General features: G+C 40.8%; 2 protein-coding genes and 1 long non-coding RNA gene across 4 annotated transcripts in view; 2 read left to right on the forward strand and 1 right to left on the reverse strand.

Annotated features, from left to right (window-relative positions):
• Nucleotides 1–11,547, forward strand: part of ppp1r21 (protein phosphatase 1, regulatory subunit 21) — a 46,954-nt gene extending 35,407 nt beyond the window's left edge. Inside the window, exons 17-22 of one of the 2 annotated variants that reach the window (XM_034185661.1) lie at nt 811–1,065; nt 1,479–1,514; nt 2,692–2,808; nt 3,413–3,511; nt 3,612–3,740; nt 10,121–11,547. In XM_034185661.1, the coding sequence (XP_034041552.1) occupies nt 811–1,065; nt 1,479–1,514; nt 2,692–2,808; nt 3,413–3,511; nt 3,612–3,740; nt 10,121–10,150 (666 nt within the window). In that variant the 3' untranslated portion in view covers nt 10,151–11,547. The remainder of the gene's footprint in view (nt 1–810; nt 1,066–1,478; nt 1,515–2,691; nt 2,809–3,412; nt 3,512–3,611; nt 3,741–10,120) is intronic. The other variant, XM_034185662.1, reaches the window with a different exon arrangement.
• LOC117523974 lies at nt 34–18,737 on the reverse strand. Its single transcript, XR_004564659.1, has 3 exons — nt 18,656–18,737; nt 16,876–16,880; nt 34–45 (listed from the first exon to the last, which is right to left on the reverse strand). It is a non-coding gene; the product is annotated as an uncharacterized LOC117523974 (long non-coding RNA).
• LOC117523973 (stonin-1) overlaps nt 18,667–24,791 on the forward strand; it is a 54,815-nt gene continuing 48,690 nt past the window's right edge. The window contains exon 1 of the mRNA XM_034185663.1: nt 18,667–18,783. The gene's annotated coding sequence lies outside the window, so the exon portion shown is untranslated. The remainder of the gene's footprint in view (nt 18,784–24,791) is intronic.

Consider the following 24,791-nt stretch of genomic DNA (forward strand, 5'->3'; position numbering starts at 1 on the left):
CAACAACCTCAACACTTTAACCACATACAGATACACTTCTGATGGCTGAGTCCAGGAAGACTTTAAAAGCCCGGATCTTAGTCTTGATCAAGAACAATTGCAAACCCAGACACTCCGATTGTTCAATCAACTCTTCAGCTACTCCAATCAACGTATCCATTGATTCAGCAAAGATCACAGTATTGTCCACGAAGTCGGGGTCAGTGAAACATTCTTCTCCAACAAAAGCACCTAAGTTGCTGGTTTCCACAACCCTTCCAAACACCCAGTCCATGTAAGCATTGAGCAGTGTAGGAGGAGAACACATCCCTGATAAACACCAGCTTTCACTGGGAAAAACTCAGTTTCTGGCTCGCTCCATACAGCTTTCACTGTATCTCTGTATAGGCTGGCTATCGTGACCAGCAACGTCTTCTGAACTGTTTGGTGGATTTCAGTGAAACATCACACAGTGGTAGAAGCTTGTCGTGTAGATGTGCATGAATGAAAATAACTCCAGTTTAACATCTTAAATGGGAAATAATTAGACTTTGTTTTTACTAAAACATATTTGTACAGAGGTTGATATAGAATACATGTAGGCAACGAGTATGACCGTGTGTGGGGGGGAGAGGGGATTGGGAGTTGAGGGTAGGATCGTTTTGTGAACTTCAGATCAGAAATCTTGTTGTAAAACTAAATATGTATACACACACACACACACACATATTAATTATTACTCCAGAGTGATTTGTCATATATTCCTCCCCATTCCCCTCTAAAAGACTAAACCCTCCTTCTCCTCATTCTCTCTCTCTTGCCCTCCTCCAGGTGCAGCAGAGCCAGGAGAAGATTGCTCGGCTCGAGCAAGAGAAGGAGCACTGGCTCCTGGAGGCCCAGCTGGGGAAGGTGCGGTTAGAAAAAGAAAACCAGCGCATTGCAGACCTGGAAGCACAGCTCACAGTGGCTTTAGGAGGAAGTCCAAACTCTCACAGAAGCCCTGCCAGCACACTCGCACACAGCCATGAGGAAGAGGAGACCGAGCACAAACCTGCAGGGAAAGAGACCACGCTGTGCACCAGCCTGGTACAGTCACTCTACTAGCTGCTGTACTTGTTTGTTTTTGCTTCAGAGTCACTTTTCTGCTCATTGCATGGCGAAATGGTTTTCTTCAAGAAAGACGGTCCTGTCATTCTTGTCACTCCCCCACACGTAGCATGTTTTTTGCTTAGCAAAGCTCAGACCTCCAATGTGCTGACTTGACAGAATTGAAGAATACTGTTTCTGCAAGTCAGAACAGTTCACCCTGCACGCACGCACAAGCCAGAGATTTTTGTTTCACTCGTTACTGAACTGCTTGTCAACTAGAGTTTATTGATTATGTCTCACGCGGGGTGATTTTTGTCCCAGCAGTGCCACTCGCGTGGCTGAACTTGATGTGTAGTTCTCCATTTCTTCTGATCAAGCCCTCATTTGTTTCTTTGTCTCATTATCACCAGGTTGGCATGCTGTGCACAACACCAACAGTTGAGCATGTGAGTCCTCTTAACACATTTAAACAAGAAGTGCTCCAAGCGCATATACCTCTGCCCTGGACTAAAGTATATATTTTAACCACATGTTCCATAAAGACAAATCTGAGGGAAGGGGGAAAATTTCTTGTTTTGGGGGGGTTACTAGCTGATAAGGCCGCAAACCCATAGATTTGCGGAAAGTCATAGATTTGTTCGTTTGGAAATGGCGGCTATTTTAATGCCGAAAACATTCAATTTGAGTATTTGCATCCAATTTTCTCAAAAACTGTCTATCTTTTAATTTAACAAGGTCACAATATTGGTCATTGCCATTGTTTCCATCCCAAAATTATTTGCGTAGATTTGTTCATTTGGAAATGGTGGCCATTTTTATTCTGAAAATGGCCATTTTGCCTTGGGCTTTAATTGAGCCGGTTACCCACAAGACCCTTGGCACTCTAGTTTTTGTTGTTGTTCCATTTTCTTTAACATTATGGGATAGGACGATTTGGCTTCCTCACTTATATTGGGTGAGCATACTTAAGATAACACATGGGCTATATACCTGCAACTCAATCCCCCCCCCCCCCCCCCAAAAAAAAAATTTTGTGAGCACATAAACATTTCAGACATATTGAACACAACAAATTGATGGAACTTTTATAGTACTTGTATCTATCTTGCAATGTTAAAGAAAGTGGTTGGGGGTGTCAGGAATTCTTTAATCCACCCCCTGAATTAGATCTGCTCTAAAAGATTTGGTCTTGTCCCATGCCCCACCCCACCCTTTTGCCATTTTAAGAAAATCACATCAGTAGTTTTTAACGTAATTCTGCTAAATGACAAACAGCACTAAATGTGTAACTTCTTTGGTGGAAGTAATAAAGGATTCTTCAAGTCTCTGTGTAGAATTTTCTATCTGATAATGGTAGCTTTAAGCAAGTGTAGTTTTTGTTTGTGCAAAATGAGACAAACTACAAATTGGAGAGGTTTTTGTTCAGCTCTCACTTTTATAGTTTTTGTTTAACAGCTGGCAGGTGTGACTGAAGGGAAAGCATCAGCCTGCCACCTTATTTTCTTCTTAATTCTGCCATTTGTAGTTGTCAGACTTTTTCCATATCTTTTCCAAATACTGAATGAATATGTCCTTTTGAAAAAAGAAAAATATCTACTGGAAATGGGTGTTGTGTCTGTGTAGATGGGAGATGCAGAGTCCTGGGAACAGCTGATAAAGACTCACTACATGGCCAGAGTAGGAGAGCTCACCACCCAACTCCAGATTTCAGACAGCAAAACCGTGCACTTCCATTCAGAGGTGAGGCCCTTACGTGACCTTGTTTTCGTTTAGTTCTGTGTGACACCTGGGAAGAGATGAGGAGTGCTGTTAAAATGTCCAGATGCATTTAGCGCAGAACCAACCATTCTCTCCAGTGTACCTTCCTCTGGTCATTTCACAGCTATTTTGATCATATTTGTCATTTTGCATCGAGCAGAGGGCATCGGAACATACTAAATGTTAAGTGGGTCGCCTTGTTTCCTTGTCATTTCCTCTTTGTGATTTGAATGATGGAAAATGTTTGAACCACTGTGTATTCCTGGGGAAAGAAAGAAAATTGATTCCAAATCTTTCTAGCAGTGGAGTGAGGCTTGATGTGAATGTAGCTCCTACCTTCTGTGAGTGTGTTTCTAGTGTGCCACGTATTTGGGTTTTGTATTGTAGCAACAAGAATGCACTTGCTTGTGAGTCACTGTCTCAGCCTTTGTGTCTCTTTCAAACACATCTACCTTTGACAGTGTATTTAACATGTATCAACTTCTCAAAACATTTATGCATCACTCTTGCAGTTTTGGGAAAAATAAAATTCAGAAGTGTTCACAAGAATATAAGGGGTTTTCCATCTTCCCAAATTCCTTTCTAGTGCCGTGCTCTGGCAAAGAGATTATCTATGGCAGAAAAATCACGGGACAGCCTGCGTGAGGAGGTCAAACTGGCCAATCAGAACATCACACATTTGCAGGTACATGGTGGTCACACATTTGTCCAAATTCAAGAGATCAATCAGCCTGTGTCTGGAACTTATTCTGTCCAACACCTCGTTATAATTGTCTGCCATGCAGGATGAGCTGGCCACGACTAAGAGGAGCTATGAAGATCAGCTGAGCATGATGAGTGATCACCTGTGCGGTATGAATGAGACACTGAGCAAGCAGAGGGAGGAAATCGACACCCTCAAACTGGGCAACAAGGTACAGCAGTGAGACACAATTCTGTCATCTGCATTTTAAAGTACAGGCCCTTAGTTTGTATAAATCTGTAGGGCTGAAACAATCTTTGTTTTTAAGAGTAGAAGAGGAAAAGTGCAGAGGTCTTTTGAAAACCTTTTAAACAGAACTTGCAGGATAATTCTGTCATCTATATAATTTTGTACAGTATGTTTACAGTATTGAACTCCTTGCAATCAATGTTTTTCTCTCTCCAACATCATTGTGTTGGCCACTGACATACAAGTCTCTCTGGCACAGAGATGGTACCACTGTGAGACACACACACACACACACCCACACAGAAAAACAAGTTGCCCAACTAGAGAGTCTCAGGAGTCGCAGAGTGTATTTTGAACATGTTCAGGATATGTTCTCTGACTGATTGTCAGCCCGTGACACACCGCCAACACCTTTTTTTTTTTTTTTTTTCTTCCTTCTTCTGTGACAGTGGTGCGAATGTGACATGCACATCTGTGACATTTTGTCTTTAACCTGTGGCAGTATGGTCATAACCCCCGGTGTGACTGTGCACTTAGTCACTGTATCTACGTACCGAGTTGTTTTGGGACATGTTGCAATATTCTTGGCTAGTGTGGATGGTGGAGATGTGGAGCATAATGCAGGTGTGGTGGAAGAAGTTTTTAATTCATGGTCTTTTATTTAAACTTTCATTTTCTGTTATGGGCAAAAAAGGGGCAGCATGGTGGATTAATGGTTAGCACTGTTGCTTCACAATGAGACCGTCCGGTTTGCTTCCAAACGGCTCTTTTCTGTGTAGAGTTTGCATGTTCTTGAACAGAACAGTCAAACTTTACACAGAAAGGACCAGGTGGGAAGCGACCCCACAAGCCTCTTGCTGTGAGGCCACAGTGCTAACCACTAATCCACTGCACCGCCAAGCTGTGTTATATTTGATATTTGTGTTAAAATGCTTAGGCCCCTTTCACAGCAGTGTCGCGTAGGATTGCGTAATGAGGCGTACCGACTACGCCGAGTTTATGCAGCCCTGTGCTGAGGTCATGCAGCCCTACGTGGCAGTACACTGTGGGACATAAAGGGGTTTTGTGGACATTCTGGATGCAGTGCTCTACACAAGTCTACGCAACACTATGCTACTGTACACCATGCCTAACCAATTGTACGCTACCCTACGGCAGTCCACCGAATAATCCTTTTAGGTTTTTATCAGTACATACAGTAGTGTTCAGAATAATAGTAGTGCTATGTGACTAAAAAGATTAATCCAGGTTTTCAGTATATTTCTTATTGTTACATGGGAAACAAGGTACCAGTAGATTCAGTAGATTCTCACAAATCCAACAAGACCATGCATTCATGATATGCACACTCTTAAGGCTATGAAATTGGGCTATTAGTAAAAAAAAAGTAGAAAAGGGGCTGTTCACAATAATAGTAGCATCTGCTGTTGACGCTACAAACTCCAAACTATTATGTTCAAACTGCTTTTTTAGCAATCCTGTGAATCACTAAACTAGTATTTAGGTGTATAACCACAGTTTTTCATAATTTCTTCACATCGGCGAGGCATTAATGTTGTTGGTTTGGAACCAGGATTTTGCTCATTTACTAGTGTGCTTGGGGTCATTGTCTTGTTGAAACACCCATTTCAAGGGCATGTCCTCTTCAGCATAAGGCAACATGACCTCTTCAAGTATTTTGACATATTCAAACTGATCCATGATACCTGGTATGCGATATATAGGCCCAACACCATAGTAGGAGAAACATGCCCATATCATGATGCTTGCACCACCATGCTTCACTGTCTTCACTGTGAACTGTGGCTTGAATTCAGAGTTTGGGGGTCGTCTCACAAACTGTCTGTGGCCCTTGGACCCAAAAAGAACAGTTTTACTCTCATCAGTGCACAAAATATTCCTCCATTTCTTTTTAGGCCAGTTGATGTGTTCTTTGACAAATTGTAACCTCTTCTGCACATGTCTTTTATTTAACAGAGGGACTTTGTGGGGGATTCTTGCAAATAAATTAGCTTCACACAGGCATCTTCTAACTGTCACAGCACTTACAGGTAACTCCAGACTGTCTTTGATCATCCTGGAGCTGATCAATGGGTGAGCCTTTGCCATTCTGCATTGGAGATCATTCTAGATGAACAGCCTATAATTTTTTGCACCTGCGTATACGTTTTCCCCTCTCCAGTCAACTTTTTAATCAAACTACGCTGTTCTTCTGAACAATGTCTTGAACGTCCCATTTTCCTCAGGCTTTCAAAGAGAAAAGCATGTTCAACAGGTGCTGGCGTCATCCTTAAATAGGGGACACCTGATTCACACCTGTTTGTTCCACAAAATTGACGAACTCACTGACTGAATGCCACACTACTATTATTGTGAACACCCCCTTTTCTACTTTTTTTACTAATAGCCCAATTTCATAGCCTTAAGAGTGTGCATATCATGAATGCTTGGTCTTGTTGGATTTGTGAGAATCTACTGAATCTACTGGTACCTTGTTTCCCATGTAACAATAAAAAATGTACTCAAAACCTGGATTAATCTTTTTAGTCACATAGCACTACTATTATTCTGAACACTACTGTACCTGCATTGCTAGATTTTATTTGTCTTGCTGAACTTTGCTAGCAGTGAAGCTTCAAAACCATGGAAGAAGAGGCAGGCCAAGCTTCCTCTTGCGCGCAACATTTTTTTCATGATGCAGCCATTCCAGCATACTTGATACACAGCACAATGCAACGCTACGCAGGCCCGATGTGAAAGGGGCTTTAGAAAGAACACACTTACAAGAATAGAATAGAATAGTCTTTATTGTCATTGTACGGGGCAGGGGGGAAGTCCACACTAGCTGCCTCTACGGGAAATAGCCATCTGGACTTGACATACACTGACACCTAGCTGTTCCGCACCTTTTGGCAAAATGATTTTAAATGATTGGGGGTTGGAGAATCAGGTCAAGCTGTGTACGCCACCATTGACTCGAAATATATAAACAAATGAAGCCAAAAAACAGACGTTACGCAGTTTATATATGTAGACAAAGAAAAAACAGAGCAGGATCAAGGCAGCTGCTTGTATCCAGTACGGCAACAAAAGGTGAAGCCGGGAACGGCCGCTATAATAACAAAATGGAGCAGAACGGAACAGACTGCTCAGATCAAGAAACAAAATCAAATAGCGAAATCGGGGACGGCCGCAGGAGATGCCAACTGCTTGTAACCAACAAATCCACAAGAAACAAGGAGTGAAGCCGGGAACAATCGCAACAATGAAACAGCAGCAGGATGAAACCAGCTGCTCAGAAAAAGAGAAAGATAAATAGCGGAACAGGGGATGGCCACTATAACAAAAGAGGAAGCAGGACGCGTCAACTGCTCATAACCAGCAAAACCACAAGAAACGAAAGGCGAAACCGGGAACGGTCACAACCAACGAAAACGGAGCAGGATAATTCAACTGCTTGTAACCAGAATTATCACAATAAACAAAACAGAGCTGGAAACAGCCACAGTAAAACAATAAACCCATGCAAGTGAGTCTAAAACAGAGCTGCAAAGTCAGCTGTTCGCAACAATAAGAATAACAAAAGTGAATCCAGAAAATGGCCACGACGATCGAATCAAAAACTGGCCCAGTAAAATGCGCATGCAATCAGCAATGCCATTTGTACAAAAAGCAAGGCGAGAACGGCTTGCAATCAAAGTGGAGCAGGTAAAGTTGGCTGCAATGTTACCTGCAACCACAAATACAAAAGTGAGTTACAAACTGTGCCAGACGCACCAAAACGGGAGCAGGATGAAGATGGATGCTCGAATTAAACAACAATAATAATTAGTGAAGTCGAAAAAACGGTTGCTGTACCGTACACAATGAAACAGAGCAGGACCAATCAACTGCTCTCAAGTAGCAAACAGTAATAACAAAAGCAGAGTCAAAAGCGACCGGTCAACACAAGATAAGTAAAAAAACAATACTGTTAGTGGAAAACACAGGGATTGTACACATGGATGCACCCGGCGTCACACACGTACAGCACACGCTTGTCCAGCCTCTGAAGGGCGAAACTCACAACTTCGCCTTGTAAGTTGTTGTAGTTAATTCGGCTGCTCCCGGTTTTGTTTGGGGTCGCCACAGTGGATACAACCAGATCCGCATTGGTAATTCTCACAAGTTTTACGCCGGATGCCCTTCCTGACGCAAATCCTGTTTTACCTGGAGAAACACACACAGCCGCTGGTGTTCCAAAGAGGTCTCCCGTTCAAGTACTAACCAGATCCTGCTCTGCTTAGCTTCTGAGATCTGACGGGATCAGGCTAACGAGGCTAAAATGTAACAAGCGGATAAATATCCAATATTTTGCGAGAAACTCACCACCCTGCGTCAGCTCGAAACCTGTGAGTCGAGAAAAGAAAAGGGACTGAGCTTCCGGTGTCATGTGACTTATATAGGGTTACGTAGGTCACCTGACGGTCACATGTGACTTTGTTTATATTTATGCTCGACCTGTGTTCACACGAAGGTGATCATTCAGTGCTTTATCCACCGCCTCTGGCGGTCAGGAAGGATGGAATAGAACAATTGTTTTTTGTCACTGGCTTAATTTGTGCTGCAAATTTGGCTATTTTAACATGGGTTTGTATATGGATTGGCGCACTTTTGGAGCAGTGACTGTAATGCCAGTCCTACCCATTTCCTACAGGGAAATAACTTGCTTGATTTTTGTGATGGAAGAAATTAATGCAGGCATCACAGAAATATGCAAACTCCACACAGAAAACAGTGTTTCACCAAGGATTGTTGTCATATTTTTCAGATATACAGCCTTTAACAAAGTGTGCTAATAATGTTTTCCATTTTTAGCAAAACCTGAATATCAGTGGAGTGTCAGTTACTAAAACTGGCATCCAGCACAGTAAACATCGTTTCTGTCTTCCCAGTGTATACCGATCAAATGCTTTTATTGTGAAGCATTTAGTAAAATTACACACACAAACAGCAGCTTTACACATTTCACATGCTGCCTGCAGCAACAGAAATGGCACAACTTTCTGCCTCAGTTTTGCTTGTCTTCTATTAATTAATTAATTTATTTATTTATTTTCAGTATAAAAATGCACTCTCTGAAAATTGTGTCATTCTATCAGATTAACTCTATTGGAAGACATTAGTGGAGTAACCCCTCACTCACACCGCCTCCGGTGTTACCGATGCGGGACCCGCAGAGAATCCAAGTCATTAAAAAGATACAAACCTCTCTTAGTGGCCACGGAGCTCTGTGGCTGCGGTTACTGAAACCCTGCAGCGCTGCGGATTTTTCTGCAAAAAGTCTATCCTTGCAGGCTGCCAGAGCGCTCCGCATCCAAACAGCGAGCGTAGTCTCTGGATCTGTTGCCGGAGTTGGCCGCAGCTCCATACAGCAGACAGGGGGGCCGGTGTGAGTGCCCCGCTGCAGCGCTTACCGAGCCCGCAGACTCGGTAAGAGCATCAGAGGCAGTGAGAGCAAGGCCTAAGGAATGGTCACGAAAGTGCACAACACTCACAAATGCAAAGGTCAAAGTTGAATCAAATTGGGAATCCCTAATAAACAACAATCATGAAAAATCACAATGAATTCAAGAGGATTTTTATCAGGTATCCTAACCAGAAAGAACACATCCAGAGGCAGTGAAAGGCATGCTGGGAGGTGCAGTGACGTCAAAGTTAAGCAATTTTTTTGGGGGGGCTATGTTAGTGCAGGTCATATCATTTCATTTTTTTAAAGAAAAACTCCACCAACAAGCCACTATTTCTTACTTTATTTTTAGAATTTCTTAGATGTCTTAGAGTTTTTTTTTTTAACATCTTATTTAATTCTAGTTGCAGAGTAAAATCAGCCAAATTGAAAACAAAGTGAATATAGATGTTACCGAACTAGATCTAAAAGAATTTTGAAAGTGAAAAAGTTATTTGGCAGAAGCATGATAACCAGTTATTTCAAAATTTCTGAAGTCAAATGGCTCCAAATTCATGTTGGATTAAATTTCCACCCAGTTTTGTGTCATTTATCAGGTGAAACCTTTGTACTTGTGTTGCTGTCTCTTCTGATGATTAAAGCACCTGCCACAACTGTCTGCAAAAGTCATTTAGGCTACAGAAGTGGCAGACGCTTGCACATGTTCCTGCATGTATCCACAAAAATGTGCCGTGCTGGGAAGTTGCAGGACAGAACATGTTTGTATCAAGAAGGTAGTGAGTGTCTCCCTTACCACCACAGACCACTCCTAGTGCACGCCTCGGTGTAGAAATATGATCTCAGCAGGAATCTGAATCCAATATTCTGGTTCATAAAACTCAACTCACAATCTCACTACCTTTTATGTTATTCAGGGAAATGCCAAGAAGAACAAAAGTCGCTAAAGATGAACGTGCTGCACTGGCCTAGTTTGGCATCACTTGGAGGGAGCAGTTGGACTGTGGAGCGACTCGGCAGCATCCTGTTACCAGTTCTACCACGTCACAATTACCGCAGGATGGAGAAGCCATACGAGCCTCGGGCGTCTTCACTGTCAGAACGGCTCATAGACGGCTCAGACATTTCTGACTGAAGGGACTTCTGTTTTTCCTCCTGTGTTCATCAAAGCCCCGGTTGAAACATTATTTGGTGAAACTGCACAGGAAGCCGCTATGTGAACCTTTGGCCAATGCAGAGGGAGGGCGGGGGAGAAAGGGAGGCACTTAAACCCCCTTAGGGACACAGGACGATAAACAGCTGAAGACATGAAGACCAAACTGTACTGATTAGTCCATGGATGTTCCAAATTTAATGTATGTTTGAGACTGAAAACAACTGCACTCCGTTTGCTAATCTGTGGGCGAAGTCGACCAGAGTAAATACAGTATGTTGGTGTGACTGTGTGCTAGAAACGTGACTATATTGTCAGGCTTTACAGTGAAAATTGTTTTACATTTAGAATAAAAAAAAAAAACATCAAAACTAAGAATCTAAGTGCAAGTGGATGCATGGGTCAGCCTGTTTGTCCAGATACATTCAAAAATTCCTTCTAGCACAGACAGAAATCAAAAGTTTGTGTCAAGAACCTGAATGAACAGCCAACAAAGACACACTGGAATTCATTTATCCTTTTGGAATCTCTTCAGTCTCCTGGGTGTGGAAGAAAAGAAGTGTGCCTGGAAGCACTGATTAACTGTTTAGTGAGACTAAAGGGTAGGATGAACAAGTCGGAGCTCGTAAAACGGAGTCGGCATGTCTTTGTGGGCAACCTGTGTCACAACAGTAATTCTTTCACCAAAGTTTAGAAGCCTCATGTGTAGCACATTGTGCTCTAAAGTCATAGTGATTTATGCAGACAAAAGGTGTTCTAGTCAGTATAAACACATTTCACATTGTGGTATAGATAATTGTACTGTATGATTTCTTTAAAAATATATATGCCATCTATTATGAGTTTACAAATTATTTTCCCAAAAATATGAAAAATGAGTGTGTGTTAATGAAAGCTAGTTTACAGCAAGTGTTCGTGGATGTCGACGACAACTCTTAATTGTTCGGTTGTGTTCGGACCACCTGATTTGTCTGTTGACAGACTGTAGTTTATAGTCGGTATGGCTTTTTGTGACGCAGTGAGGAAAGTGAAGCAGTGAATGTCTTGTACCAGTCTACACCTGCCAGCAAAGCTTTGATCACAAAGATTTGCCACCGCACTGACAAAGTTACATAATCACAATGTATCCTGTTCGAAAGCACATTAAATGTGTGAAACTATATAAAGAAGGTGCATTCAAGTGCTGCTTTTGTTTTTGCTGCTCCAAATGGTTATTACTGATCTATAAATGTGTCTGAGTTGTTGAATCTTTTCTCCCCTCGTTTTTTGAGACACGGGTTGGAGGTTACGTGGATTTTAAATTGACTTCAGAAAAACCACGCCAGGGACGCACCCTAACCACTGGGAAATAAGGCGTCATTTAACCAGACACATGAGGACTGCAGGATGACATCACTTTGTTTCTGCAAGCAAAACATATTGTCATTTTATATGAATTCAAGTGACTTTAGTGTACTTCTGTTAAAAAAAACAAAACAGGAAATCCTGCAGAATGAGTAAAAAGGCACATTTTGTTCCATGATGCCGATTAAATGGAGCTGGCTGCAGTGTGTGTGTCAAATTGAAGCAGCTGCAACATTAAAAAAAACAAAACTACACAAATATTACGCACTGGATAACATAACTTTTTAATGCACATCTCAATAAATGTGACACGACAGCAAAGTACAATCTTATGATTTTTGTTGCTGTACAAAGAACATATGGTGTTTTTACTGCCTGTGACGGCAGTGCAGATGTTCAGTTTCATCAGCTACTAATTCTGCAAAACTGCTCTTTTTTTGGGGGGGGGGAACAATGTTGCACTCACAAGCTGAGGCAGTACAGAGGTTTTATGTACAGGATTATACACTGCACATCACAGCATCCACCACACCATGGGACCGTCCAGGGTTCTGCACAGCAACCACCCGGGCAGACAACTGCTCCAGCACAACTTCTCAAAAGTAGCTATCAATCTGTCACAGCCAGGTGAAACATGGGCGGTCCCTTGGCTTTTCCAATTGCTCAGATCCCCAATATTGAGGCACCTGTGTATGAGATCATAAAGCGGGAAGCATAGCCAGAATGTAGCTGACATTCCCTCACTACACAAGGGATGCTCCTCATCCGAGTCTCCCAAACAAGTATTCCAGCAGTACCCAAGGATTCTCTGAAGAGCCCTAGTACCAAAGACACATAGTTGTCACCTTAGGTCACTGGTTAGCGTCCTGCTGTCACAACCACACAGCGAGACAGATAGCACCAGGACCTTAAAGATGTGGACCTTTGTTCTTTGTGTATTGCAACCAATTTGGGAAAAAGTTGCTTGAACTTGTTCAGAATTTTCAGCTGCTCAGCCACATCCTGATTCTCGCTTGGCTCAGGATTCAATTCTTACTGTATTTTCACCACATTTATATTTTTTGTTGTCGTAAATGAAGTCCAAGACATATTCAGACTTGAAAATGTTCATGTATCCATCCTGAAAACTGGCTGTAAAAGTGATGATTTGCATTAACTAATCATATTTAGTTCATCCCATTACATATGGCCTCTCAAAATGAAAGAATTGTATTTTTTTTTTTTTTTTAAACAAGCCTGTAATTTCTAAATGGTTAATGCAACATGTTTGTACAATGCTGTAAAGCTTACATTTAAGAAGGGCTCACAAGTTCTCAGTAGGGTTTAAGTCAGGTGAGGAAGCGGGCCGTGTAGTTATTCTGTCGTCTTTGAGGCCTCAGCTGGCGAGCCAGGTAGGATGCATGTGATGGAGTATTGTCCAGCATAAAAATAGCTTTCTTGAATGATGATTTATTCCTGCATCACTGCTTGGAGAAAATATCTTCTAAAAACTGGCAGGAGCTTTGCGAGTTGATTTTAAGTCCATCTTCAATCCAGAAAGTTTCAATTAGCTCATTGTTAAAAATAGTCCACTAATGTGTCCATTAGTGATCCAGCCACAGGTCCATCCATCTGGTCCAGCAAGAGATGCTCTCATTTCATCTGTCCATAAAACCTTTGGAAAAAAAAAATCTGACTTCAGATATCTCTTGGCCCAGTCTTAACATTTCACCTTGTGAGTCTTGTTCAGTCTTGTTCAAACTCAAAACTATTATGTTCAAACTGCTTTTTTAGCAATCCTGTGAATCACTAAACTAGTATTTAGTTGCATAACCACAGTTTTTCATAATTTCTTCACATCTGTGAGGCATTAATCTTGTTGAAACACCCATTTCAAGGGCATGTCCTCTTCAGCATAAGGCAACATGACCTCTTCAAGTATTTCGACATATCCAAATTGATCCATGATACCTGGTATGTGATATATAGGCCCAACACCATAGTAGGAGAAACATGCCCATATCATGATGCTTGCACCAACATGCTTCACTGTCTTCATTGTGAACTGTGGCTTGAATTTAGAGTTTGGGGGTCGTCTCACAAACTGTCTGTGGGCCTTGGACCCAAAAAGAACAATTTTACTCTCATCAGTCCACAAAATATTCCTCCATTTCTCTTTAGGCCAGTTGATGTGTTCTTTTGCAAATTGTAACCTCTTCTGCACGTCTTTTATTTAACAGACGGACTTTGCGGGGGATTCTTGCAAATAAATTAGCTTCACACAGGCGTCTTCTAACTGTGACAGCACTTACAGGTAACTCCAGACTGTCTTTGATCATCCTGGAGCTGATCAGTGGGTGAGCCTTTGCCATTCTGGTTATTCTTCTATCCATTTTGATGGTTGTTTTCCGTTATCTTCCACGCGATTTGTGAGAATCTAGTGAATCTACTGGTACCTTGTTTCCCATGTAACAAGAAATATACTCAAAACCTGGATTAAACTTTTTCGTCACATAGCACTAGTATTATTCTGAACACTACTGTACTTCTGGACACTTCAGGCAGTTCTGTAATATGGTGATAATGAAGGATAATGGGTTCTTGGTAACGTCACGATAAGGCCAATATCTCATGGAGCAGCAAATGCTGACCAACGCTGCAATTTTTGGATTCACCAGCTTTGTTGGCAAAAATCAAGCCAATAACCTCACAGAATGTTGTGAATTCCTGCTGCCCTTAAGGAAGAACTGCTTTGTCTGGCTGCTATTGCAGCTATCCTGCTGCAGAACAGAAGGAAGAGAAAAAAGAAGAAAAGGTACACTGTTTGTCAGAGTGGTTGTGAACCAGAAACAACTTTAGCGACAGGCATTACAGCTGTTCACCAACATTAACAACTGTTTTACAAATGTTTGCAGCTGTTTGTGAAAAAAAAAAGTGCTAAGAAATTTTTAACATATTCAAAATTTATTTGTGGCAAGAAATACTGTATGCGACCCTAAAAACTGTTTTGAAAATGTTTACGAACCCTGATGATCAAATCAAATCAATTTTATTTATATAGCGCCAAATCACAACAAACAGTTGCCCCAAGGCGCTTTATATTGTAAGGCAAAAGCCATACAATAATTACAGAAAAACCCCAACGGTCAAAACGACCCCCTGTGAGCAAGCACTTGGCGACAGTGGGAAGGAAAAACTCCCTTTTAACAGGAAGAAACCTCCAGCAGAACCAGGCTCAGGGAGGGGCAGTCTTCTGGGACTGGCTGGGGCTGAGGGGAGAGAATCAGGAAAAAGACATGCTGTGGAAGAAAGCAGAGATCAATCACTAATGATTAAATGCAGAGTGGTGCATACAGAGCAAAAAGAGAAAGAAACACTCAATGCATCATGGGAACCCCCAGCAGTCTAAGTCTATAGCAGCATAACTAAGGGATGGTTCAGGGTCACCTGATCCAGCCCTAACTATAAGCTTTAGCAAAAAGGAAAGTTTTAAGTCTAATCTTAAAAGTAGAGAGGGTGTCTGTCTCCCTGATCTGAATTGGGAGCTGGTTCCACAGGAGAGGAGCCTGAAAGCTGAAGGCTCTGCCTCCCATTCTACTCTTTAAAACCCTAGGAACTACAAGTAAGCCTGCAGTCTGAGAGCGAAGCGCTCTATTGGGGTGATATGGTACTAAGAGGTCCCTAAGATAAGATGGGACCTGATTATTCAAAACCTTATAAGTAAGAAGAAGAATTTTAAATTCTATTCTAGAATTAACAGGAAGCCAATGAAGAGAGGCCAATATGGGTGAAATATGCTCTCCTAGTCCCCGTCAGCACTCTAGCTGCAGCATTTTGAATTAACTGAAGGCTTTTCAGGGAACTTTTAGGACAACCTGATAATAATGAATTACAGTAGTCCAGCCTAGAGGAAATAAATGCATGAATTAGTTTTTCAGCATCACTGAGACAAGACCTTTCTAATTTTAGAGATATTGCGCAAATGCAAAAAAGCAGTCCTACGTATTTGCTTAATATGCGCATTGAAGGACATATCCTGATCAAAAATGACTCCAAGATTTCTCACAGTATTACTGGAGGTCAGGGTAATGCCATCCAGAGTAAGGATCTGGTTAGACACCATGTTTCTAAGATTTGTGGGGCCAAGTACAATAACTTCAGTTTTATCTGAATTTAAAAGCAGGAAATTAGAGGTCATCCATGTCTTTATGTCTGTAAGACATTCCTGCAGTTTAACTAATTGGTGTGTGTCCTCTGGCTTCATGGATAGATAAAGCTGGGTATCATCTGCATAACAATGAAAATTTAAGCAATGCTTTCTAATAATACTGCCTAAGGGAAGCATGTATAAAGTGAATAAAATTGGTCCTAGCACAGAACCTTGTGGAACTCCATAATTAACCTTAGTCTGTGAAGAAGACTCCCCATTTACATGAACAAATTGTAATCTATTAGATTATCTATTATGATACCCAAAATTCGCCACTCTGTGAGAGACAGGCTTTAATTTGTCCTATGTCTGTTGTTTATTTGCATCTGTTCTTCTCTACACTTTTCTTACACTTTAGTCTATTTGCAACAAAATGTTTGCTTGTTTGGTGATCACACCTCAATAGCTTCACTATTTCAAGAGTGCTACATTCCTCTAAGAGCCAGTTTTGAGGAGGTGATGATCTAGTGGTTAAGGCGTTGGGCTTGAGAACAGAAGATCCTCGGTTCAATTCCCAACCTGACTGGAAAATCACTTGGGCACGTTCTTTAATCCCCTTTTGCTCCTGGTGTGTAGTAAGTGCCTTGTATGGCAGCACCCTCACATTGGGGTGAATGTGAAGCATTATTTATAAAGCGCTTTGAGCGCCTGATGTGGATGGAAATGTGCTGTATAAATGCAGTCCATTTACCATTTGACTTTTCAGTGCCTGTTAAATTTCTCTCTCTCTCTCTCAGATTAGATTAGATTAGATAGAACTTTAATGATCCATGGGAAAACTCCCTCAGGGAAACTGAGGTTACAGCCGCACTGTATAACAGCCCACAGGGTAAGAAGCACACAGCGTATCAAAAGTAAAAGTAAAAAAGAAAAACAGTTTCCAGATATAAATAAAAATACACAATATAAATACCAGACATACTGATCAATACTGGTTTACTCGTTACTACTGTTCCTCTCATTCCCATCGTCTGTCTTCCTGTTACTCCTCCTCCCCCTGAGTGGGGAGTTCTACAGTCTGATGGCCTGAGGGATAAAGGTCTGTTGGTCCTGCACTTGGGAAGGAGCAGTCTGTGGCTGAAGAGGCTCTTCTGGTTGCTGATGACGGTGTGCAGAGGGTGACTGGCATCGCCCATAATGTCCATCACTTTGTCCTGTGTTCTCAGCCACCGTCACCAGAGAGTCCAGCTTCATGCCAACCACAGAGCCGACCCGTCTGATCAGTTTGTCTAGTCTGGATGTGTCCTTCTTGGATGTGTTGACCCCCCCAGCACACCACAGTGTAAAAGAGGACGCTGGCTACGATGGAGTGGTAGAACATCCACAGGAGTTTCCTGCAGATGTTAAACAATCACAACCTCCTCAGAAAGTGTTCATCAATTTAGGCCCACCTTCAATCATTACACAAATACATATAACCTGAGAATGTTTAAATCCAATAAACTTTCACCTTTGCATAGCTTGCATTTGGAAAATATGCATAGAAATTAGCCCGTCAAAATACTCATTTGCCTCATAATTCAGGCTGGCTGAGTGAGTGTTTTGTAAGTGAATGATAATGTTGAACATGAAAACAATTGTTAATTGTTTAAAAAAGTCACTACAACCTTTTTAAGGAAACCTTTTAAGGGAATATAATAAACATCACATTTGACAAATAAATAAAAATTCAAATCTTCTGGGTCTGCCCCCAAAAATATGTTTATCAATTTTTACCTTTTTTTTTTTTAATCCTTGACCAAGACATATTGGGGAAGATTATTGTTCCAGTCGTCTTCCCAAACATGTCTTGGTCAACCAAGGAAAAGGCTTTTTGCCTGGAGGCCTATTTCACTAACAAATCATACCATTTGTAGCATAATTTGAAAAGGATATGAGTATGACTTTTATGCAAAGCAACCGAGATAACTGAAACTTTGGGGAGTGATCATACACAGCCTGACGTTTAAATCCAGAAAATCTCAAGAAATTTGCTAGACCATTGTAGGATTTATTACAATTTTTATGGGTTTTGTTTGGTTTTTTTTCCCTTTATGTCTATGTACCAGATAACTGAAAATGGCTGGACAGATGGGAATATTATTTGGATTAATATTTACAGGTGACTAGATTTTGTAGTAGTTTGGTCAAAGATCAACAAACACATGGTCTGAATTGTATTTTATTTTTTTGTATATCTTAACAACCAAGAAGCCAGATAGATGATCTAAAGCATATATTGATCAGCAAAATATCTGTAATTGATTGCAATGAATGACTTCATAAAGTCATACATAGTCAAAAACACCATTATAGACATGTTTACTTGTACATTTAGTGGTGAGTACACAGGGTCTCCTTCATCCCTCTGATGCCTTTCTTAAAAAAAAAAAAAAAAATCAAGTTTAGATAAATAAATAAATTATTATTTGCGTGCTCTTGTTTTTGAGAACAAGTATATTTGTTTGCCAGTCCAAAATCTAGGGAGAAAAAGAGTTTCCTGTGTCAATCTTCAAATAAGTTTAAACATACCAAATACTGAAAACATGGATTTCCACAATGACAAAACGTATTATATTCTATTTGAGAAAAGAAATGGATACATGCTGTCTTCTTAAATAATTTTATCAGGATATATTCGACATATCTAACAGAAATTTATATCAAGACGTAGATGCGCTCCCATTGTCTGAAGTTTTTAGTCTCGCGGGTGTTGTGGTGGTGATATTTCCCACTGTCCTGAAGGCAGCAGTTGGTGTTGAGTCCAGCGGTGTGGCGTTCGAGGACACAGTCTGAAGTTGGGAGAGGAAACCGCGCTGTGAAAACTCCCAGGATTTATACTCTGCCATTTTGAGCAGAACCGGTCGAGTTTACACCCGTCATGACCTGAATTAACGAGCTCCGACTGTCAGACTGTGAGTATTTACCCGCTTCTGTGTTCCTCCATGTCTTAGTTTGAAACAGTTGAAATAGTTCGAGTCCACGTAGGAACAGTTTTGGTGTAACTCTTCCAAAAGATTGGTCAGCACTGTCAGTGAGTGGAATCTGTCGTTCTGAAAATTAAAACAGGAATAAACTCTTACAAAAGTCACAAGTTTGCTAAAATCTCATGCTGAAAATAGTGTGGTGTTTCTGTAGCAGCAAGTGGGCCTCTTTTGGGATAAATGGGTCCGTCTATGACAAGATGTTTGGGTTGTTGTCTGTCCTTGTTATCCTGCGGGGTGGGAAAAATACTTAGTTTAACAGGAACTCCTGTCTTTTTTTTTTTTTTTTTCCCTGTGGCATTTACTAACGTCATTCTGTTGGAAAGCGTAACTGCAGTGTAAAATGTTTGAAGAAAAGTTCTATCATACAAAAAATATATTTGAACATTGTTGGCTTACATTTTACATCTTTGTTCATTTGCTAAATTGATGCAGCAGTGACCGTTCAAACTTTGCAGCATGTCTTCAGCATATGTGGATAGCGTTTGGTATTATTATCATCATCATCGTTATTGAATTAACTGCTAATTAATTTTCAGTTGTTAGAACTATAAAATGTCAGAAACTAGCAACAAAACGAGTTGACCATCAAAGATTTCCTACAGTAAAAGTGATCATCTTCATATGTTCTCTTTTATGTAAACACGCAGAACCATTAATTTTACTGTGACATAAACCAGACAAAACAGTCGTCGTTGGATTTGATTGTTTAGACTATTATACTGTTTAAAAACAGACAAAAAATGACTCTCATAATATCCTAAGGCCCAAGGTCTGTGTGTGTGTGTGTGTGTTTGTGTATATAAACAGCACAAATTTACAGTGGTTACAAACTAGAGAAAACATAGGGGTCCTTGGATTTGATTGTTGACTATAAAGTGTCAAAGTACAAAAACAAAAATTGCAAACCATTATTTTTAAGAGCCCAAGATGATGATCTTGACAGCTTGAATAATCAGATTTTTTGTGCACATGTAAATGGGGCCATTGATATTAACCAAAGAAGCTGTAGACAGTTACGTTTCATGAGTTAGAATTAGTTGAAATCAAGCAATTTTAATGAATTACTTTGACAATTGGTTTTCAGTTCTGTGGATCAGTTTGTTGACAGATTATTTTGATACTAATAATGAAATATATGTTTTCAATGAGTTGCAGAGGTGGTGGCTAGTGTGGCAGCTATCGATTATTTTGGTAATCTAGTATTCTCTTGATTATTCTGGTGATTGATCGAGTAATCTGATAAAAAATTAATTTCATTCATTTATTTCATCCTAATTTAACAGTAATACCTGACAGAGGAAAATAATAAATCAGTTAAATTAACAACCAATTCAACTCCTCTTAAAATTAAATTAAAATTTATTGGCGGGGTGGTGGCCAAGTGCTTAATGCGCTTGGTTTCAGTTCAGAAGGTTCCGGGTGAAAATGCCACCCCTGCCACATTTCTCCATGTAATGTGGAGTTGCGTCAGGAAGGGCATCCGGTGTAAAACCGTGCCAATTGAACATGCAGATCCACCTTGGATTTGCTGTGGCGACCCCGAGTGCAAACAAGGGAGCAGCCGAAGGGACTTACTTTTACTATTGGCAGAATTTGGTGGCCTAACTTAACTGCTAGCTGCTTCTTTAAAGAAATAAAATGAGTCAATTTAAGTGGCATTGGCATATTCTGGATTAATTTTAAAGATGACAAAAAAGATGATCAAAAAACTTAAAACATATTGCCATATTTGGTCTGAATAGGCCTGAACAAAGTATTTTAGACAGGATAGATAGGATAGGATAAGGATAGATAAGGATAGGATAAGCAGATTAGTTGAATTGGAAACTATCATTGTCTCCCTTGTAAAAGAGATCTTGATCTCAGTGGGACTAACCTGGTTAAATAAAGATTAAATTAAAGTGGGAGGGGGAAGTGTTGTCTTTTTAAATACTTAAATACTAAATACTTAAAAGACACTGGACTTGAAAGGATTTAGTACTGCTATAATGGAGTGATGCAGAAGGTGATGGCAGTGGAACAATAAGGATGCTGACTGCCGTTAAACGCCACAGAAGAAGAGAGGGTATGTTTTGTTTATATCACAAGAGCATGTTTTAAGTTCGGAGTGCATTTCTGCATTCACAAAATGCCTAAAGAAACAACAGCAACAAAAAAAATGCATAAAAGTACTTATTTTACTCATTTGTTGTCAGTCTGGCTAAATCATGGAACTCTGACCCACTGATTAGGCAGCTAATCTCATTTCCTCATTGGAGTATGTGCGAGGGTGTGTTTGTTTAATATCATGGGAGCGCGTTTCTGCATTCACACAATACCTCAAAAAAAAGCCACAGAAAGTGTATAAAAGTACTTACTTTACTCATATTTGTTGTCAGTCTAGGTAAATTGTTGGGCTAATCTTGTTTCCTCAGCAGAGCATTCACGAGACAAAAATAAACGTGTTTTCGTCATTGCAAGAGATGAGAACTTTCTCTGACCACCAGCTAGCTCTGGCACAGTGTGAACTGAATAATGAATAATTTATAGATTCTTAACAATTTCCATCTCTACTAGTAATCACTGATCTAAATTAAATACTTTTGTGAACGTGACATTAACATTACTCGTTGGGTCTGCTTGGCAGGCTCGATGCATTTTCAGCTCAGGTGCTTGGTGCATGGAAGAAGTGCTGTTATGGAAAGCTAATTTCATTTTGCAGTACACGGCTTGTGCTGTGTTTTTCTTTCGGTTCAGTTGATAATGGTCCCACATTTTGGACAGTTTCTGACGTTTTCTCCATGGGTTATTTTGTGCTCCCTGCTGCTCACTGTTTTAGTCTCCGTCCATCTCCATTTTTTATTCCGCACTTTGCATGCACTTTACGATGTCAAAAGCGGAAGTGAGCGTGCTGTACATGTATTGCGCATATAGTAGTGAATTCAATGAAGCCTCGAGGCAGAGAATTTTGCCTTCAAGCATTTTAATAATCGAATTACTCAAATTATTCGAGGAATCGTTTCAGCCCTAGTGGTGGATAAGTGGTTAGTGCACTTAGTTTCAGTGCAGAAGGTTTCCGGTTCAAACCCCACCCCTGCCACATTTCTCCATGTCAGAATCAGAATAGCCTTTATTCGCCAAGTATCCACAAGAATAAAAGGAATTTGACTTTGGTTTGAGCATGTAATGTGGAGTTGCATCAGGTTGGGCATCCGGTGTAAAATCTGTGCCAATTCAACATGCAGATCCACCTTGGATTTAATGTGGTGATCCCGAGTGCAAACAAGGGAACAGTCAAAGGGACTTACTATGTTTTCAATGAGGTCTGATTGTACAGAACTGCAAAGAAAGAATGGATTTTTCAGTATCATCAGTATTATTGCTATTTGTTACTATATTTGAAAGTGTAAATTTTTGTGGTGTACTAGTGTAGCATCATTTTGTGTATTGGTTTGGTGGCGAGACATAATTGATTAATTCACGGCAGTCTCTGACACAAAATGCAGTCAGTTTAGTGGACTTATGCCAGCAGTGTTAAAACTTGCGTTAAGAAAGCTTCATAATTAAGAAGGGATTTGTAATTAGAGCCTTTTTTGAATAAAATCACATAGAAAGATAAAGAGATTTTATAAGCCATTTTAAAGTAGTGATAATAGAACGGTGCTCTGTCAGTCACTGTTCTCAATCCCTGTATTAGAATTGATATTTGGAGCATGAAGAGTTGACTTAGTATTTCTGAGTGTGGGAGTGCATGTTTCTGTCCATTTTCACATTATTTTTTTCCTCTGCATTCTGATCACAAGGAAATTTGTGCTGTGTATGCAGGAAATGCTTACAAATTAGGACTGATATACCATTTGTTTGTGTGTGTGTGTGTGTTTAAGGTTAGAGGGTTAATAGGCAGCATCCAAACTTTGTCTCCAAAGCAGCCATGACGATGACAGGACTGAACACGCTGTGCAGACACTTGTACCTCTGGAAATGGGTCATTATGTTTTTGGGTCTGCACTCGATTATCGAGTCACTGTGGTCACAGCAGGAGCGGCTCTTGTCAAGTTAAGCAGGATGCACATTTATATGTATATATCTCTCTCTCTCACACACGCGCACAAAGGAAAACAAATAGGAGTATCCAGGAACTGTAAGCAGAATTCATCAGGAATTTGCCTATTTAATCAGACAGCATCTGTTAAACAAAACTTCATTTATTTATTCATTTATTTTGCAGTTTTATTCTAACACTGCAATCATTGTTATTTTCAAAGGTGGCTGTGTTTAAATTGTCTTAACTACAGAGCGTTTGATTTATTGCATCATAGTACATGACGGTGTGTAGATGAAAGGAAACACATTTAATGAAAAAAACTTGAAACAGCAAACATGGCTCAAAAAAGGATGTGTTAGCTGCAGAGCCAAATAGCAGCATGCATTCCCCTTTGTGGATTTCATCTTATGACTTATGTTCTTTGTGGGTGGAATTTTTCATTTTTTAATCTTTATTTTTTTTTAGTGGTCATGACTTCGGATATTATTTACCCTTTACGTGATAAATAGTGTTAGAGTTGCCTGATTTACTCCTCAGTATTTTGCGAAGTAATAATTTACTGAGTTTTGGACTTCTGTTTGTGTCATCAGAATCAGAAGAAGTTTATTGCCATTGCCAGTGAACAAGATTCACAGACTAGGATTTTGCTTCGGTACAATGGTGCAACATTAAGAAGAGATAAAATGCTAAAATAAAATATAACATATGTGTCAAAATAAGATAAAATATAAGATATAAAAAAAAGAAATATGAAAGGCTGTGTGCAACAGAAAAACAGAGAAACAGAAAAAACAGTGCAGTGGGAGGAGTGCAATTAAAAACCAAAGTACACGGTCTAAAGTGACCCATGATAAAATGATAAAGTGACAGAGTTAAGCTTAAGGTGACTGAGTTATGAGGAGTTCATGAGTCTAACGGCAGAGGGGAAGAAACTGTTCTTATGGCAGGAGGTTCTGGTCTGGATGGACCGTAGCCTCCTGCCCGAGGGGAGTGGTTTGAACAGACCGTGTGCAGGGTGAGAAGGGTCAGCTGTGATCCGACCTGCTCGGCCCAGAGTCCTGGAGACGTGCAGGTCGTGGAGAGATGGAAGGCTACAGCCGATCACCTTCTCAGCAGAGGCCACAATGCGCTGCAGTCTGTGTCTGTCCCTGGCTGTGGCCCCGGCGTACCACACCGTGATGGAGGAGCAGAGGATGGACTCGATGATGCCATGTAGAACTGCACCATCAGCTGGACAGGCAGCTTGGCCTTTTTCAGCTGCCGCAGGAAGTACATCCTCTGCTGGGCCTTCTTGATGAGGGAGCTGATGGTTGACTCCCACTTGAGGTCCTGGGTGATGGTGGTGCCGAGGAAGCGGTGACAGACCACAGTGGTGATGGGGCTGTTGGTGAGGGCGAGGGAGGGCGGGGGGGCTGTGGCTTTCCTGAAGACCACGATCATCTCCACTGTTTTCTGGGCGTTGAGCTCCAAGTTGTTGCTGCTGCACCAGGTCACCAGCCGGTCCACCTCCCTCCTGTAGGCAGACTCATCCCCATCCGAAATGAGTCCGATGAGGGTGGTGTCATCCGCAAACTTGATGAGCTTTACAGAGTCGTGGCTGGAGGTGCAGCAGTTAGTGTAGCTTTGAGAGCGCGTAGTGCTGATGGGGTGACTTGGTTTAAACTAGTCATTATATGTAAGTTACTCATAATTTAAGTAATCTTCTGTGACACATATGTCACATATGTTGTTTTTGTTTACCTTTTGTACAGTGATAGTGTCTGCAATTAAATTATCTATATTATAATAGCCAAGTAGTGTGAGTGAGTGCGCGCACGTGCGCGTATGGCTTCGATCACGGAAAAACCAGGGAGAGCTGACATTTGCTGTTTCGTTTGCATATGTATTTTGGGTCAAGGATGAACGCTGTGAA

The sequence above is a fragment of the Thalassophryne amazonica genome, chromosome 13 (assembly GCF_902500255.1).
Source record: "Thalassophryne amazonica chromosome 13, fThaAma1.1, whole genome shotgun sequence".
Taxonomy (NCBI): Eukaryota; Metazoa; Chordata; class Actinopteri; order Batrachoidiformes; family Batrachoididae; genus Thalassophryne; species Thalassophryne amazonica.